The 20,534-nt window shown below is 33.0% G+C and overlaps 1 protein-coding gene across 8 annotated transcripts in view; it reads left to right on the plus strand.

The window, feature by feature from the left end:
• Nucleotides 1-20,534, plus strand: part of si:dkey-97m3.1 (fatty acyl-CoA reductase 1) — a 95,673-nt gene that overhangs the window by 17,467 nt on the left and 57,672 nt on the right. For all 8 annotated transcript variants that reach the window (XR_010895656.1, XR_010895657.1, XR_010895654.1 and 5 more), the window contains exons 2-11: nt 1,514-1,739; nt 10,203-10,378; nt 11,661-11,840; nt 14,011-14,188; nt 14,954-14,998; nt 15,811-15,929; nt 16,121-16,188; nt 17,738-17,909; nt 19,179-19,308; nt 19,496-19,623. Coding sequence is in view for 3 of the 8 variants with exons in the window: in XM_067391492.1 (XP_067247593.1) it covers nt 1,551-1,739; nt 10,203-10,378; nt 11,661-11,840; nt 14,011-14,188; nt 14,954-14,998; nt 15,811-15,929; nt 16,121-16,188; nt 17,738-17,909; nt 19,179-19,308; nt 19,496-19,623 (1,385 nt within the window). In the remaining 5 variants the exon portion in view is untranslated. The remainder of the gene's footprint in view (nt 1-1,513; nt 1,740-10,202; nt 10,379-11,660; nt 11,841-14,010; nt 14,189-14,953; nt 14,999-15,810; nt 15,930-16,120; nt 16,189-17,737; nt 17,910-19,178; nt 19,309-19,495; nt 19,624-20,534) is intronic.

Raw genomic sequence — 20,534 nt, forward strand, 5'->3', positions numbered from 1 at the left:
GTTGTTCTATCTATCTGTCTGTCTGTCTGTCTGTCTATCTATCTATCTATCTATCTATCGTTCTATCTATCTATCTATCTATCTATCTATCTATCTATCTATCTATCTATCTATCTATCTATCTATCTATCTATCTATCGATCTATCTATCTATCGTTCTATCTATCTATCGTTCTATCTATCGTTCTATCTATCGTTCTATCTATCTATCTATCTATCTATCTATCTATCTATCTGTCTGTCTGTCTGTCTGTCTGTCTATCTATCTATCGTTCTATCTATCGTTCTATCTATCTATCGTTCTATCTATCTATCGTTCTATCTATCTATCTATCTATCTATCTATCTGTCTATCTGTCTGTCTGTCTGTCTGTCTGTCTGTCGTTCTATCTATCTATCGTTCTATCTATCTATCGTTCTATCTATCTATCTATCTATCTATCTATCTATCTATCTATCTATCTATCTATCTATCTATCTATCTATCTATCTATCGTTCTATCGTTCTATCGTTCTATCGTTCTATCTATCGTTCTATTGTTCTATCTATCTATCTATCTATCTATCTATCTATCTATCTATCTATCTATCTATCTATCTATCTATCTATCTATCTATCTATCTATCGTTCTATCTATCTATCTATCGTTCTATCTATCTATCGTTCTATCTATCATTCTATCTATCGTTCTATCTATCGTTCTATCTGTTGATCTATCTGTCTGTCTGTCTGTCTATCTATCTATCTATCTATCTATCTATCTATCTATCGTTCTATCTATCGTTCTATCTATCTATCTATCTATCTATCTATCTATCTATCTATCTATCTATCTATCTATCTATCTATCTATCTATCTATCTATCTATCTATCTATCTATCTATCTATCTATCTATCTATCTATCTATCTATCTATCTATCTATCTATCTATCTATCTATCTATCTATCTATCTATCTAGTATTTTATATCTGTTTCAGTATGTCATTAAAACGTTGTACAAACACAAATGATCCAGGATGAATAAATCTACATCATTTGTCAGACGTTTGTATACACCTACTCAGTGTTAGTTGTGTTTGCCAAGTCTAACATTACCGTTACTACTGCTCACGTAAGCGTTAAAACAAACACCAAACACCATAGCATTCAGTGTGTGTGTAGTTACTGTACTCAATGATCAGATGCACAATTGTCACCTAGTGGATGAAAAACTCTTATAGACACATGAGGGCCAGTAAGAAACCACCTAGCAACCACTTAGTAACACTTTACAATTCACTGTGAACTTCTTTGAAACCACAAACAGCTACTGTGGAGGGCGGGGCATAGCAAAGGGACAAATCCTTTTCTGGTTAGTCTTTATTTGTGCTCACATTAATGTCTAAATATCACTGCTGTCGGTGTAAGTGTAAAGTTCGGTCAAACAATAGTATTCCTCACTGATGAGGATGATGTGTTTTGACTGGTAAATCAGGTGAATTGCTCAGCGTGTCTCTGTTTCTCTGTCAGTGTCCAGGAGGAACGGCGTTCATCTCTCATAATCATCATGGCCTCGATCTCAGAGTGGTACGCGGGGAAGAACGTGCTGATCACGGGGGCCACGGGCTTCATGGGAAAGGTGCTGGTGGAGAAACTCTTGCGCTCCTGCCCGGAGGTCAACGCCCTGTACATTCTCGTCAGGCCGAAGGCGGGTCAGTCCATGTCAGAGCGCGTCCAGGACATGATGAAGAGTAAGGTGAGATCACTGCTTGCATTTATTCACCATCCTTTTTAAGATCAGCAAAGATAAGGGAAAAAATCAAATTGGGATTTTTACATTTTTGTTGTTGTTTGCTGTGCTAGTTTGTAGGGCTGCACAATTTTTCACAAAATGTTGTGATTATAATATTCAACTGTAATTATGACAAAATATTATTATTATTATTATTATTAATATAATATTAATAATAATAATAATAATTATTATTATTATTATTATTATTATTTAGTAGTAGTAGTAGTAGTAGTAGTATTAATAATATAAATAATAATAATGATGTTTTATTATATAATAATAATCTAAATATTAATAATAATAATAATAATAATAATAATAATGTTTTTGAATTATGAAAAAAATATATATTTTTTGTGCTTTGCTAGTTTGTAGGGCTGCACAATTTGTCCAAAAATGTTGTGATTATTATATTTATATGATTATAAAACAATAATAATAATATTAACAATATCAATGATAATGTTTAATAAATATTATTATTACTAAATTTATGTTAGAATTAAATAACATTTTATTTTGCTGTGCTTGTTTGCATATATAATTCACAAAAATGTTGATTATATATCGATACGACAAAATATTATTATTAATAATAATAATAATAATTATTATTATTATTAATAGTGTTTCATTATGATTATTGTTACTGAATAATGAAAAAATACAAATATATATTTTTGCTTTGCTAGTTTGTAGGGCTGCACAATTATTATTAATAATAATAATAAGAAGAAGAATAATAATATTAACAATATCAGTGATAATGTTTCATTATGATTTTTATTACTAAATAAATTTAAAAATGTAAAAATTAATTACAATTTTATTTTGCTGAGCTTGTTTGCATATATATAATCCAACAATGTTGTGATTATATATCGATATGACTGTAAAATGATGATGATAATAATAATGTTTCATTATGTGTATTATTACTAAATATTAATAATAATAATTAATTATTATTATTAGTTGTTGTTGTTATAGTAATATAATTATATTATTATATTTAAAATAATTGTAGTAATAATAATGTTTTGTTGTTTTCATTATGATTATTATTATTTTTACTAATTAAAAATATTAAACAAAATAAGAAATATTTCTATTGTATAAAGAAAAATATAATACTAATTGTATTTTACAGTAACTGTTTTTATGGTGTGTGTTTGTGTGTGTGTGTGTGTGTGTGTGTGTGTGTGTGTGTGTGTGTGTGTGTGTGTGTGTGTGTGTGTGTGTATATATATATATATATATATATATAATATATATATATATATATATATATATATATATATATATATATATATATATATATATATAATATATATTTTTTTATTATTATTATTTTATTTTAAAACATGGTGGAAATTGGCAGAAAACCACAGGAATCCCTTAAAGCTTTTGTTTTGTTGACGACTGGCAGTTTATAAGCATTTGTCATTACAAGTTAGGGAATACGGTTGTCACATGTTTCATGTTATAAACGACTCAAACGGATGCAGAGACGAGTGGGGCAGCGTTTACTGTGAACTGAGCCTTAAAACACCAGATCATGAGCTGCTCGCGTGTGAAAGAAAAGCGCCTCGCTTCACTCTGAAACACAGCGCATATATTTATTTAATTAAATAAAAGCTTTTGCGTTTTGATAATCGCATCATTTTATTCCGATTATTAATGCTGACATCAGGAACTGTGTGTTCAGGTCACTTTAAGACATTTGTTACCATTCTACACTTCTCTCCCTTTTCAGGTTTTGCAAACAAATGCCATGTATTGTCTGGTGTCTTTCAGGGCTATCTTTCTGTCATAGGATATTTCTGGCTTTGTAAACGGATGACATTTGATCGTGTCCTGACTGCAGGACGTGTTGATCCTTAAATAGTTAGTTACGTCAAACCATGCAGAACCGGTGCAGGTGCACAAAGCTTTCCAGAGAAGCCCCTGAATCCATCTGTGTTTACTCGTATGCGGTCATCAGGGTTTATCTTTATTGTTTTCCTTGAACTTGATACTCTGAACACAGGCAGGAAAAGTTCATGCACCACTTTCCCTAGGGCCACATTGTAAAATGCTCTTTGATTGTTGCCGTGGCAACCCCACCACAAACACCATCCATATATGGTATCATTCAGAAGATTATGGCATTTCCATACGCGCTGCGAGACCACAATGACTTGATGCATCGCCACAAGAGTTAGAGTGATATCCAGCCTCAAGCCTTTCTGTTTGAGGTGTGGCACTATGTTTCCCACTGCATTCGCTGATCATTACAGTTTGGAAAAAGCAGGGATGGATTTAGTTTTCTTTATGTAATGATGAGTCATATCCGGAATGATGGAGTGCAAGAGAAAAGGCAGTTTGCTGTAGTTGCTCACATTGTTTATTATGATCAGGAACAATTTAGGATATTGTAATGGAGAAAAAAAATAGCATATTGTATATATATATCACAGGTTAGGACTTGGGCCTGCTAGTATCCAAAAGCAACTATATATATATATATTGTTATTATATTTTCATGATTCATGACATGTGTAATGGTTTATTGGTTGTGAATGCTGAAAGTTTTTTTAGTTTGGTCTTGTGACTGAGAGATGTGAGATCTGAGCCAGAATGAAGATCAAATACTATGAGACGCAGATTAGCATTATGAGTCGGATGGACAGATTCTGTCAGCGCTCTGCAAACTCTGTGACCTCTGATATAAGCTCTCATTAGTGTGTGTGTGTGTGTGTGTGTGTGTGTAGGCTGTACATGTAAAGAATGCTCAGAAGCTCAAACAGGCAGATTGTGTAACAGTTTGTGAGTTTGGGGGAAAAAATATCGAATGTGGGATTGTGGGATGCTGTTCTGTCTCATCAAAACAAATGTGTCTATTGTTTTTATATATATATATATATATATATATATTGCACCTTTAATGTAAAAATTACATTAACCGATGCAACACTACTGAAAACCAAAGTGACACATTTCAGAGAAAATTAGAAAAATAAACAGAAAAAAACAGATAGATAGATAGATAGATGGATGGATAGATAGATGGATAGATAGATAGATAGATAGATAGATAGATAGATAGATAGATAGATAGATAGATAGATAGATAGATAGATAGATAGATAGATAGATAGATAGTTGGACGGATGCATGGATGGATGGATGGATGGATGGATGGATGGATGGATGGATGGATGGATGGATGGATGGATAGATAGATATACAGATGGATAGTTGGACAGATGCATGGATGGATGGATGCTACGTGGTATTAACATGTTTAATATCTGAAAGGCTATGGCACTTTTTTATCACATTTTTGGTGAAATTATATGCTTTTGTTTTGTGTTCCTTTCAAAATGACAGTCTGATAATATCATGATAAAATAGCGCTGCCTTAAATGACTTCAGGATAGTTTACACAACTTTTCAGTGTTGTAGTCGAGACCAGATAATTACATACTGTGTCCTTGACAAGACATGAACATGAAAGTATGTCAGACTCCAGGGCTACAGCACTGCTACTTTTCAGTAACTTGTAGTGTTTATTTACCACAGTGATCATTTTGACTCGTCCCGCTTTTAAAAACTGTGTTTAGTGCAGTTGGTCGAGATACTGATCAAGACTCACTTTATGACTTGTAACTTTCTCATTTGAATTGCTCTGATGTTTGTAGGACGTGTTTTGGAGAGTTTAATGTGCAGTGAGGAGAGAATTATTCAGTCTCGTTCAGGAGGGATATTGATCTCCCTGTGGTAAAGCAGCTCTCTTACATGAACTCAACAGGACCATTCTGCCATCACATAATCCTGTTTCTTTCTTTCTTTTGAACTCATCCGGTCACTAACCTTCATCTTTCTTTTAGTCATTAGGCCGTTTTTTCCTAGTCTAATGTGATCCTGCTTTATATTTCTTCAGACACATAAGCGAAATGTACCCATTTGTGTGTGTAGTTTGAGGACATTTGTGTATGTTTACCACTCACTCAAGGGCACAACAGTACAGCAACTGAAGAAGTATTGTCTCTTTCTCTCTCTTTCTCTCTCTCTCTCTCTCCCTGCCTCACTTACACACAATTGGATTATTTGTGCCAGAGGGCCGGTGGTAGACTGGCACAGACAAACCGCCATCCCACAATGCACCATTTGCTCTTTCCACAACAGAGAAAGCAAATGTTTGCAATGATCGACCTCAGTGAACTCCTGACCTCAATATACTGAACGTGTGCTGTCCTTTATCTGCATGCCACTTCCTTTCTCTTACAACCCAGTTTTAATCAATGAGATTTTTGATATATATATATATAGTAATCTAATTAAACATTAATATTTTTTGTTTAAACATAAACAGTACAGGCAGTGAAAACTGGAAAGTGCAAATGAACATTTTTCATTTTATAACAGGGCATTAAAGGCATAATGACGTTGATACTTAATATACACAAAATCATATTAATGTAGATGCTTCAAATGTAAAGTCTGTGCATGTAAACACATGCGAGGATGTTAAAGTATCCAGCACACTTACTCAGAGAGAGAGTATTACACACAAGAACTGCAAACAGGTTGTATTGCTGTGATCTCTCCGTGTGCTGCAGGCATATGGAGGTTTCATCCTATGCCAGCATGCGGGGTGTGTTGTGTTTTTGTTGCCCGGCGACACAAACCGCAGCAGGAAGTTTGGCTGAGGTAGCTGCGCTCCGTTTCCTTCACTTAGTGCATTTTTGAAACACTTTCGCATGTCTGAGTGATCGAGCGCCTCACATTCCCTCGTGTTTGAGTTGAGCAGAGTTTTCCTCTGTAGTTCTGTGCGCATCTTGACCTTCTAAATGCTTTTCTGCACAGCATCCTCTGTACTCTCTCCAAATCTCTCTCTGTGTGTGTGTGTGTGTGTGTGTGTGTTGGCTAGACTGCACTCAGGGCCCATATGCTGTCTGATCTCTCTAGTAATCAATGTTAATGGCAGTTATGACCACACTTATGCATTCAGATGATATTATCGGCCTGTATTCCCATATTATTTGCATGTTTAAGTGTGTAAGGATGCAGCAGCTGTGGGAAATGTCCCCATAATGATTTTCCATAGTAAAATCATACAATTTTGTTTGCATTTGAAAATTCTCAAGTTGTCAAAGAGGAGATAGTTGCTTATTACTGTGCTCTAACTGTGTGTCTAAATAGGGTTTATGTGCCGCTAAATGGTTGTTTTTTATTAGATTTTTTTCCCCATCTTTCTCCGTGTGTGTGTGTATATATATATATATATATATATATATATATATATATATATATATATATATATATATATATATATATATATATATATATATATATATATATATATATATATATATATATATATATATATGTATATATACAGTACAGTCCAAAAGTTTGGAACCACTAAGATTTTTAATGTTTTTAAAAGAAGTTTCATCTGCTCACCAAGGCTACATTTATTTCATTAAAAATACAGTAAAAACATTAATATTGTGAAATATTATTACAATTTAAAATAACTGTGTACTATTTAAATATATTTGACAAAGTAATTTATTCCTGTGATCAAAGCTGAATTTTCAGCATCATTACTCCAGTCTTCAGTGTCACATGATCCTTCAGAAATCATTCTAATATGCTGATTTGCTGCTCAATAAACATTTATGATTATTTTCAATGTTGAAAACAGTTGTTTTTCAGGATTCCTTGATGAATAGAAAGTTCAAAAGAACAGCATTTATCTGAAACACAAAGCTTCTGTAGCATTATACACTACCGTTCAAAAGTTTGGGGTCAGTAAGAATTTTTATTTTTTATTTTTTGAAAAGAAATTAAAGAAATGAATAATTTTATTCAGCAAGGATGCATTAAATCAATCAAAAGTGGCAGTAAAGACATTTATAATGTTACAAAAGATTAGATTTCAGATAAACACTGTTCTTTTGAACTTTCTATTCATCAAATAATCCTGAAAAAAATATTGTACACAAATATTTTGTACAATTGTGCACATTAAATGTTTCTTGAGTAGCAGATCAGCATATTAGAATGATTTCTGAAGGATCATGTGACACTGAAGACTGGAGTAACGATGCTGAAAATTCAGCTTTGCATCACAGGAATAAATTACTTTGTCAAATATATTTAAATAGTACACAGTTATTTTAAATTGTAATAATATTTCACAATATTACTGTTTTTACTGTATTTTTAATTAAATAAATGTAGCCTTGGTGAGCAGATGAAACTTCTTTTAAAAACATTAAAAATCTTAGTGGTTCCAAACTTTTGGTCTGTACTGATATATATATATAAAATGTATCTACTTTTTTTTTCATAAGCATTTTTCATAAGCATTTAAAAACATTGAAATTAAAAAAAAAAACTCCTATAACAACAGTTGTAACTGAAATTGTGAAATTTCCTGTTAATTTAGCAAGAAAGAGTGTGTGAAACAACTGACTGTGTACACGCCTTTGACAAAATGTTCAGCCTGACTAAACCAACTCATTGTGAAAGCAAATAGAATCATCCTGTGTCCTGACATGCAAGCAAGATTTTACAACAGGACACCAATTCTCCCAGAGAATTTCCCAGCAGTTCTGGGCAAAAGCCAGGAAGAAGTGGACTGTGACGTGTATTTCTAGTTCTCGTTCTTCAGGAAGGGTTAGATGTGGTGTTTAATAGTTCAGTTAACTACAGTAAACAGGGAAGCTGTGTTCATTAGTGTTAAATCTCCAAAATCTTATCTAGAATTCAAAATCTGACTATAATAGTGTTATTGCATATTATAGTCAGTATTTGCATACCCTCCTAAAAAAATAAAGGTGGGCTTTCACAGTGAGATTATAGAAGAACCATTCAGTGAACCGTTCTAAAAAGAAACAAGAACATTCTAAAAATCTAAAGAACATTTTTGCATTTTAAAGAATCTTCTGTGGAATGGAAAGATTCCCCCTACAGTCAGTAATTTTATCCCTTAAAACTCATCTTTGATAAACAAAATGACATTTTTTCCCTGTGAAAATAATTCATGCCTTAGAATAGCTTGAATGTAACTCGACACCCTTGCTTCATTTAGTATGCGTATGGATGAATATGTAAATTAGTCTCCGCCTCCCGTCACTCACATCCGCTCGGATTACCTGATCCATTATTATTTATTTTAAGAGTGTTCCAAATTGCAGTTGGTCTTCTTTCTGGTGCTTATTTGCATACTGAATGCTGATTGGTTCTACTCTGATGACAGTAGCTCTGATCCAATGTTTCTTTTCTTTTCTTTTTTATTTATCCAAAGGACAAAAAGAAAGGAAAAACAAAAAATGCAGTGCAAGACATTTAAATGATCACAAAAATGACATCATTAATGACATTACAACTTTGATCTGCCATTTAATTTACACTGACACTTACCTCAAACTTCACCACTCTTATTAAGATGTCATGCAAACACTGTTTCCTTTTGGAAATGCAAATCTGCTTATGGATAAATATGTAAAAAGCGTCACACTGGCAGTGCTAGAGTGTGTGTGGAGACAAACAGCTGTCAGAGGAATCACGCAGCATCTGTCTCGCCCTCGGCAGGTGCCTGCTGGTGGGGTTACGGCGGGTCACTTATTATGTCCATCTCATACTGAGAAATGATTCTGATTGGCTGTGGCTGTTGGAATGTGCCACTGCCAGACGCTTGGAATTGTGGGTAACATAAGTCAGCACATGTGTGTCAGCTTGAGCCGAGAGGACACAGAGCCTCTGCAAATCCTCTTTTGATATCAGATTACGCTGACAGAAATCGCATACGAGCACATTCGTGATCTAAGAGCGCACGCATGTACCGTGTCGTCACGTCACCCTGTAGGCAAGATATATGTCTTTATTTTTTCATTACATAAACGCTGAAGTCAGTGACATAATATGATGAGATTTGTCATTTGCATTTTGAAGTTTGACCAGCTAAAAATTACATAATATTTTCTGACCAAAAACATGTACAGATTGCATTTTACACACAAAATCAAAAGAAACGAGGTGAGAAGTTGTATAAATTATGAAGAAATGTATGCCTGTTTTTAGCATTCATTCATTCATTCATTCATTTTTTAAATTTATTTTTATTTATTCCATTTATTCTCAGTGGTGATTCTAATTAGATTTTTAAATAACACTTTATTTGTTCATTTATTTTCAATGATAATAATTCAGATAATACTGTATTAATTAATTAATTCTCAGTGGGGATTTGCATTAGGTTTTCTAATAATACTGTAATTATTTTATTTAAATGAGCAAAACGGTGCTCCTCAGATTGTATGAGTACTTCAGAGAATGTAATGATTGATAATTTCATGTTATTGTCATGTTTTCTGGCGATATAATTATTTAGCATCATTGACATGAGCGTGTGTGTTGGTTTTGCAGCTGTTTGACCGTGTACGTGAAGATAACCCTGAGTTTCATCAGAAGATCATACCCATCAGCAGCGAGCTCACACAGCCCGGCCTCGCCATCAGTCCAGAGGACGTACAGACACTCACTTCCTGTATCAACATCGTCTTCCACTGCGCCGCCACAATACGCTTCGACGAACCACTGAAGTGAGTGACAGGAGCCGTACAGCAGTTACACATGACATATCACAACATTCAGAGAATATTTGCACCGTGTGTCTAAAGTTTGTCCTCATTCAGCTTACATGAGGACGTCAACTTGGAGTTCATTTAGATGGATGGATGGATACATGGATAGATAGATATAGATATAGATAGATCAATCGATCGATCTAACCCCAAACTTTTGAATGGTAGTGTGTGATGGGGCATGAATAGCTACACTTGTTAAAGACGGGGGGAAACGAGAGAATCGGAAGAAAAAGAGGGAGGCAGAGAGAGAGAGAGAGCATGTATTTCTGCTGTGTCGTGTGTCTCCGGCTGAGGAACAGATGTTCACACTGCTGGAAGAATGAGGGAATTATTAGTGAACTGCTGACTCGAGAGCATGAAAGGTTTCATCGACTCTCAGATCCTCCTCTACACACACATCTGTTCCCTGGGACCTTATGCATCATTTTTATTTTAAAGAAAATAAAGCATTAGTGCCATAATTTTTATTAGGAATGCAGTAGTTTTAATTAGTCTTCTCAATAATATAAGTCTCTGGTGTCTCCAGAATGTGTGTGTGAAGTTTCAGCTTAAAATACCCCACAGATCATTTATTATAGCTTGTCAAATTTGCTCCTATTTGGGTGTGAGCAAAAACACGCCGTTTTTGTGTGTGCCTTTAAATGCAAATGAGCTGCAAATGAGGGCGGAGCTTTAACAGCTCGAACTTCAGTTGCTCAACAACAACAAAGCTGGAGAATCTCACGCAGCCAAAATGAGGATTGTCATTAATGGTGTTCAGCCTTACATTGTTCAAACCGGAGTCGACACTGATGGAGAGACTCGGGAAGAAGTTACAACTTTTAGAATGAAACTGGACGTTTCTGAATGCTTAGAGGATAGATTTATGTAGTTGCTGTGGAGTTGATTCAACTCATCCACTAATCCACTAATCTTTTGTGTTGAATTGACCCTCGTTTGTGAAGCAGTCCGGCGTAAAATGACGGCAATGTCAACAACACTCTACTACAACAACTCTTCCTCTTCTCTAAAGCAGCCCAACATGGCCACACCCCCTTTGTTGTTCACGAGATGCTTAATCCATAAAATGTAATTAAAAATGAATGAAAACAAAATGAATGAATTAAAACTAAATGCATAAAATTATCCCATGATGGAACCCCTATAAGGTTCTATATATGAAGCGCCTGATGGAACCCTTGAACCTTTTCTTCCACGAGTGTATCAGCTGTGTTTGTAACGCGTGTGTCTCCCGCAGGCATGCCTTGCAGCTGAACGTCATCGCCACGCAGCAGCTCCTCTCTCTGGCACAGCAGATGAAGCACCTGCAGGCGTTCATCCACATCTCCACCGCCTACGCCAACTGCAACCGCAGACACATCGATGAGGTCATCTACCCTCCTCCGGTCGAGCCCAAGAAGCTCATCGATTCTCTGGAGTGAGTTCAGTATATCATCATCATCATCATATAAAACTCAATTACAGAATCATTTCACAGTAACAACCTTATGAAGCGGTCCGCTCTAGGGGAAGTGTGTACTCAAGATCAAAGTTCAGCTGCATTTACTGCAGTTATTTTAGTATTATTGAGGTGCTTTTCTAGGTTTAATATTGTTTTCTGTTTTCATTTTAATTTAAAGTTTTAGTATTTTTTTATAGCATTGTTTTTTTTTTTTATATGTCTATATAGTTTTCATTAATTTCTATTTCAGCTTTAGTTTTAGTATGTCAAGTCAAATTTAATTAAAATGAGAAATGTGTCCTTTGCAATAGCTGAAATAAAAAACACAATTTTTTTAATATATATTTTAGTTACTGAATATTTCAATTTTTTTTTTCAAATATTAAGTTTTTTTTATGGTTTCAGTTACAGTTTTAGTTAACTATAATGGTTTTGTGAATACAATTATTGCTAGGGGTGGGAATCGGAGGGTACCTCACGATACGATACTATCACGATAAATGGCTCACGATAACGATAATATCGCGAGTCAGCGATTCTACGATAATCGATATATCACTAGACAATCCTATAATGATACATCGCGATATTGGTCTTAATATGAAAACAAAATGCACGTGAAAAGGTTAAGTGCAGGTTAACGGATAAATCTGATCTTATATGTACATTTAATAGAGTTCACGTCACCGAAAGCAAGAAATATGAGGTGCATTTTATTGACCATCAGTTAATTTCAAAATCAAAGACTGTAATAGGAGAGAGCGGCAACAGCACTGGTAAAAGGTCTCATTACTTTTAATGAAGATAACTGTGTGTTATGCGTCTGCGACTTACTTTCACTTTCATATGCGGCAGTTTGCGCGTCAGCTTGCTGAAGAGATCTGCGGCGATGTGTGATGCAGTAGCGTTCTCATATCTGACTCTCACATGTTTCAGTTTTAGTATTTTTGGGAGAAGTAAAATTTACATATGTAGTTTCAACAACCAGATGCATTTAGACTGAGCATAGACAGTTTTGACTGGAATGCGTCCCAGACCATCTCCTGAAGTGGTTTGAGCGATCGGATTTAAATCCGTCTCAAATGCGTTTTTAGGCATTTAGACCTGGTCTTTTCACGATCAGATAGCCATCCGATCAGAGAAAATGCATGAAGTCACCAGGTGCAAACAGACCCCTTTGACGTTCAAGTGCTTAGATATACACAGGAGCGTTCGAAAGCAGGCGTTTATCAGAGGATCCCTAATATATGCTTTCAAATGCTCCCGTGTAAGCGCGCGGTGAAGAACGTCAAAGATGACTACGACTGTCACATCAATGGTATAAAAGTGCGTCAAGACTTTGAACTTAAACGTGGCTGGGGCATCTATTTTACTCACACTGCTGTCCGCCATCCTGTTAATAACCTCTTTTTCTTAGGCTAGTTAACTTAAGTTCACGTTTCCCTCATTCATGTGTTGAACGCCGCCTTGAAGTAGGACGTTATGAGCAAAGAAATCTATATATAGCGCTTTATTTTTTTAAATTAAAATATCGATATTTGGCGCAGCGATACGATTCTCGTATCGCACAGAGAAGCATGACGATATATCGCCATATCGATATTTTGTCCCACCCCTAATTATTGCATAAGATATATATGAAAAAAATTGAAAATAAAAATATGCCATAATCACTATTAAAAATTCTCATTTTTAATGCTAGCTGACATGTTAAACGGCTTATTTAATATTTTTTTTTAATTAGTAGCATAAGGTTTTTATATGCCATGCTAAATGAAACCAAACAAAAATACCTCAGTAACACACAAAAAAATATCTTTAATATTTGCATAAACCCCCAAATATGATCATCATCATCCTAAAATTGTGTAAAGTAATATTTAGGAAATATAAAATTATTTTTTTCTGAATTTTTGCACGGACTCCTGTTTGAAAACCGTTATTGCATGTCTGATTTTCCACATTATTTGGCTCTGACAAGCCATATTGCATCAGAGCGCTGATGTTTTGACTGACAGGCTGTACTGACCCTGAAGCAGAGCAGTGATTTATCTGCCTGTCATTCTTAACTGATGTGTGTGTGTGTGTGTGTGTGTGTGTGTGTGTGTGTGTGTGTGTGTGTGTGTGTGTGTGTGTGTGTATGTAGGTGGATGGATGACAATATCATCCTTGACATCACGCCGCGTCTGATAGGTGACCGACCCAACACGTACACCTACACCAAAGCTCTGGCGGAGTGTGTGGTCCAGCAGGAGAGCGGCAAACTCAACATCGGCATCATACGGCCCTCCATCGTCGGAGCCAGCTGGCAGGAGCCCTTCCCCGTGAGTGATGGATCTGCTGTCAGACGCTACACCGGAATAGTTTACAACTTTGAGAACTCTGGGACTTAATGGTTAAAGATCTGGGCTGGTAACTCAGAGGTTGTAGGTAATGACTGCATAAACCATAGGCATTTCTACATAGCAGAATATCATAGAGACATTTGAGGCAGGGTTATTATCATTAATTAATTTTTTTTTTTTTAAACTAATAAAGATGGCAAAAACACACAACAAAATTACCAAAATTGAACTAAAATTATATATAAAATTAAATATAAATATAAAATTAAATGTAAACAGAAAATATAAAGATGCATCTAATTCCAAAAAAAAAAAAAAAAAAAAAATATATATATATATATATATATATATATATATATATATATATATATATAATTTTTTTTTAAACAACCTTAAAAACTCGAAAACTTTAACTTATTTTATTTAATTTAGTCTACGTTGAAATACTAAAATAATTACAACTAAAAACAAAATAAAAATATTATATAGTCATTTTTAAAAAAAACAACAACAAAATTACTAAAATTAAAATAAAACAGAAAATATTCAGATTTAGACGTTTCTCATTTCTGTTTAGGTTGAAGTAATAAAATAACTAAAGCAAAATCAAAATCATATATGCATAGTTATAAATAAAAAACAACAAAACAAATTACAAAAACACAACAAAATTACCATAACAAATTAAATATAAGAAAATCTAAAAATAAAATTCACAATTGTTTCTTTTTGTATTCTTTACAGGGTTGGATAGACAATTTTAATGGACCAAGTGGTGTTTTCATTGCTGTAAGTATTCTTACATTTTCTGCTTTTACAGTAGATCTCAAATATTAATAAATCCTGGACCTCACAGAGTGGATATTAACCCTTTATAACTTTATATTTCAAGATGAACAACTTATTGGACTAAAGCAACTTAGGTTTACTTGATTATCCAGACATCATTTTTATTTGTTCATTTCTCAATCATCATTGTATTCTATTGTATGTTTTAAAACTACAGAGCTTTGATCATAAAACTAAGCATTTAAATATCAAGCTATTAGAATTTCACTTATGTTTTAGCCATATAAATATCATCATCTGCAGCAAATTGCATATTTTTGCTCAGTTTGGGCCTAAAACTGGGATCTTTTAAGTGAAAGTTTCATTGACCAATCACAACACACTGATGCAGCTGAGCAATCAGAGCACACTGAGATTTTCAGAAGGAGGGGCTTCATAGAGACAGAAACTAAACCAAGCGTTACTGACAGACTAGGAAGAGAGGAGCTGCAACAATGGAAAATATGGGGAAAATAATGTGTTTTTTGAACTTTTAAGCATGAAAACTCTAGTAGAGTTTCTAGTAGAGCCTAAAAACGAAATCAAGGTCCCCTTTAACATCCAACAAATGGCACACTTGGCACAGTTCACCTCCCCACATCACTCATTGACCCAAGCAATGAAAACAATCTGCCCTTCTTTTTAATTAGTCTGAATTTCATTAGCCTCCTAAACGCCTCCATAGACCTCACAGCCAAACAAAGGCATATGGTGCTTCTGGCTCCAGTTACGTCCTCTTTGAATGAGTGTGTGTTTTCTGTGTTTGGATGCAGGCTGGGAAGGGCATCCTGCGCACCATGAGAGCCAGTAACGACGCGGTGGCGGATCTGATTCCCGTAGACGTGGTTATAAACCTGACGCTGGCTGCTGGCTGGTACACCGCAGTGCACAGGTACACCTGCAGCTTCCTCTCAAAACCACTTTGATTTGCTTATGTTACACCTGCAGGTGATTAAACGGGTAGAGACATGCAATATTAGCTTGGAAAATCCCTCAGCATTTGCATATTTACATAAGAGGAAAATATGATGTTGTTCACATGCAGCACACTGTGATTTCCTTGTTTTTATTTTCACGTTTCAGACCGAAAACTGCACTGGTGTATAACTGCACAACAGGAGGCATTAACCCCTTCCACTGGGGAGAGATCGGTGCGTAACATGTGTCTCTAACCTGCACTGTATATACTGTATACTACATAAACTGTAACAAAAATCAACAATTATAATAAATGTTTAATTTAAGTGTTTCTTCCCAAAATTGTTTTTTAGCAGCAAATGAATGCAATAGTATGCATTAAACAGTACAGTTGAAATGGTATTATTGTCTCTCTGTTGCATGTTTAATTCCAGTTCCAAACTCAAAATAAATCATAATTACGTAACTGCGGGTTCATTTACATTGCAAATGGAAGGTCGAGTCAAATGCATAAATAGTTATTTTGCATTTTTAATCCAGTTCTGAGAACAAATGTGTTTAACTTTTGGCAGCATGAAATAAAGAGTCAAAGAGGAGATGTTTAAAAATCATGGCTGAGAACGTTTCAGGTTTATTCGTCACGTCAAATCGTCAAGTTTGTATCATTATAAATGTGTTTGCAGTCACTTTTGATAAATTTAATGCATCCTTAATGATTTAAAATATCTCTTACTGACCCCACACTTTTGAACAGTAGTGTATATTATATTATAGAAATAAAAATAAAATATCTATAGAAGAATTATATTTTATATTATATCATATTATAGTATATTTAACTATAGAAAAATAGAAATTAGAAAATAAAACATGTTTTATATTATTATTTATTATTATATAAATAAAAAATATGTATAGAAAAAATATATTATAAATTAGCTATAGAAAAAAATATAAATATAAATACATTATTTTGTATTATTTTATGAATAACTAAATATGTATAGAAAATATATTATATTATATTATAAATTAGCTATTTTTTATTATTATTATATAAATAAAAATAAATATCTATAGAAAAAATATTACATTATATAAATAAATTAGCTAAAATAAAATAAAAAACTATAAAAGGAATAGAATTATAGAAATATTATATTATATCAAACTGGAAGTGGAAGGTCAAGTTGAGGACACTGCATTGTGGGATACAGTGTTCCTCACAGTGTGCTCTGGTCATAAACAGCACATTTTAGCAAATGTTTTACTTTGTTTCAACAAAAGCACATAGTATATCATTCGGATCATAGCCTACTGTATGTGCGGTGTGTGTTGGTGCCGGAGGGCAGAGCAGCAGGATTCTGGCATTACCATGGTAACAGCAGAATGGACGATTTACCATGAGCAACATCTGGCTGCCAACATCACCATGCCAACAGGCAGAAGCAGATTCCACTGATGATCTTCCTCTTCCTGTAAACATTTCTCAGCCGTAATCCTGCACGATAATGGTTAAACTAAAATCGCGAGGATTATGCTTAATTATTAGAGAAGCAGAAATCGTGATCATGATTAAAATACAGTTAACTGTGCCGCTATACTCAGCCGTGTAGAGTCACGTTCAGATTGATGCTGTTAATCTAATGCTTCAGTTACAGTCTGTTCAACACTCTGGCGTGTGACGGCAGTAAAATATCATATTTGCAGTGCCATTAATACATTACATTATAACTCAAGCTCCAGTATGACTTAAAAACTGAACACATATTTGCTTTACAGAGCATCACGTGATGTCCACGTTCAAAAGGAATCCTCTAGAACAGGCTTTCCGCCGGCCCAACGCCAACATCACCTCCAACTACCTGATCAACCAGTACTGGATCCTCGTCAGCCACAAGTTCCCTGCGCTCCTCTACGACCTCTTCCTCAGACTGACTGGACAGAAACCACAGTGAGAACAGTCGCAGTTAGCCTTACATAATCAATTTAATACGTCCTTGCAGAATAAAAGTATTAATTTTTAATTCAGATCCCAAACATTTGAATGATATTGTATATTATATAATAGAAATAAAAATAAAATATGAATAGATATTATATATTATAAAATTAAATCTACAGAAAAATAGAAATTAAATGATTTTTTTTTTGTAATACAGAAATATATATTATATTAGAAAAAGAAAATATTTATAGAAAAATAAAAATTTTAAAATAAAAACTAAAATGGCATGCATTAAAATAGAAATATTATTAATTATTATACTACGAATATAATACACTATAATATAATAATATATGATTCTTAATATGAATAAATATCAACAGCATTTAATACATTATTATTTTATTTTATATAAATAAATAAAAATAAAATATCTACAGAAAAAAATAGAAATGAGAAAAAAAGCTACATTTTTGGCAATAATTATATTATATTAGAAATATAAATCTATACAAAAAGTAGAAATTATAAAATAAAAACCAAAATGCCATGTATTGGTAATATTGAAATAAAAATATTAATAATTATTATATTATTCATATAATATACAATAGTTATTATTATTTATATTAATAAACATCAGCATTATATTATATTATATTATATTATATTATATTATATTATATTATATTATATTATATTATATTATATTATATTATATTATATTATATTATATTATATTATATTATATTATTATAAAATTATAGAAAAAATACTTGGAAAAAAATAAATTTTAGTAATAAAAATAATTATTATGTTTATATTATATTATTATAATATATTACAAAAATAAAATAAATAAAATAATAACACTGACATATAAATATTATTATTAAGTACTATACTGTTAATATAATATATTCTAATATTATGATAATTAATATTAATAAATATCAATAGCATTTATTATATTTTATTAATACTAAAGAAAACACGCATGTATTTTGTATATTTTTTGTATTTGTATATTTTCATGTATATTTTCATGTATATTTTTAAAACAGCATGCATTTTAATATTAAAATTAATACTAATATTAAAATTAATATAATATAACATTTTGATTATTAATAGTAATAATACACACACACACACACACACACACACACACACACACACACACACACACACACACACACACACACACATCATAATAGCGTAATTGTGATTGGTTGTTCAGAGAGTTTCTGAGTGTGTCTGTGTGTTTTCTTTCAGAATGATGCGTATTTTCAACCGTCTGCACAAAGCCATCGGTCTGCTGGAGTACTTCAGCAGTCAGGACTGGGAGTGGAACTCTGACAACATGAACATGCTGATGAGTCACCTGAGCGCCGAGGACAGGAAGGTACATCCTCACACACACACACACACACACACACACACACACACACACACACACACACACACACACACACACACACACACACACACACACACACACACACACAGCCACACAGCTTTGGGATCAATGAGATGCAAAAACTAACATTTAGAGAAGAAATACTGTTGAATTCATCCTTGTGATCTTTCAGACCTTCAACTTTGACGTTCGCCAGCTGAACTGGCCGGAGTACATCGAGAATTACTGCATCGGCACCAAGAAGTACGTTCTGAATGAGGACATGTCGGACATTCCTGCCGCCAGACAGCACTTGAGAAAGTACGTCCACCTGCAAAATAATCCATAACAGTAGCTCATATGATTTCTGTGCTTCAGAAGTCATACAACTGCTTTTTATCACATATTTTTCATGTGTTGTTTACACCAACTATATATCCAATGGTTTAAATGTTAAACATAAATCTAAAATAAAAAGACAAAAATACATTTTTGCAAAGAAAACAAAGCTTATTTTTAGCAACATTAAATATTTCCTAAAAGCATTGTGTTTGACATTACTTTCATGACGATTAAGCACATTTACCACAAAATCCAATGCATTACTTGACTGCATCCCGAACTATTCTCAGTGGTGATTCTCATTACTGTAATAAAGTATTTGTATCGTATTACAGTAAAAATATATACTGTTATCAGGGTTATTATTATAACTGAAACTAAAATTAAAACCATAAAAAAATATTAATTCAATAAACTTTGAATAAACTTTAAATGAAATAAAATTAAACTTCAACTTATTTTATTTCTAATTGTTTTACTTAGTTAACTTGATGTACTAAAATATTATATTAGAAAAATAAAATATCTACAGAAAAAATTAAAAAAACCTTAGAAGAAAAAGAAAAAAACATTTTAGTAATAAAAACAGATTATATTATATTATATTAAAAAATAAAACATCTATAGAAAGGCGCGTATTGTTAATACTGAAATATTATTATAAAGTATAAATATTATTATTAATTACTATACTGTTAATATAATATACTGTAGTTTAATATTATGATTATTAATATTAATAAATACCAATAGCATTTAATACATTATATCAATTATATTATATTATATAAATAAAATAAACAACTTTGAATAAACTTTATCTGAAATAAAATTAAATATAAAAAACATACTTATACAGGAAAAAATGAAAATTGGAAAAAAGAAAAAAA

Source organism: Chanodichthys erythropterus, chromosome 8, assembly GCF_024489055.1.
Source record: "Chanodichthys erythropterus isolate Z2021 chromosome 8, ASM2448905v1, whole genome shotgun sequence".
NCBI lineage: Eukaryota > Metazoa > Chordata > Actinopteri > Cypriniformes > Xenocyprididae > Chanodichthys > Chanodichthys erythropterus.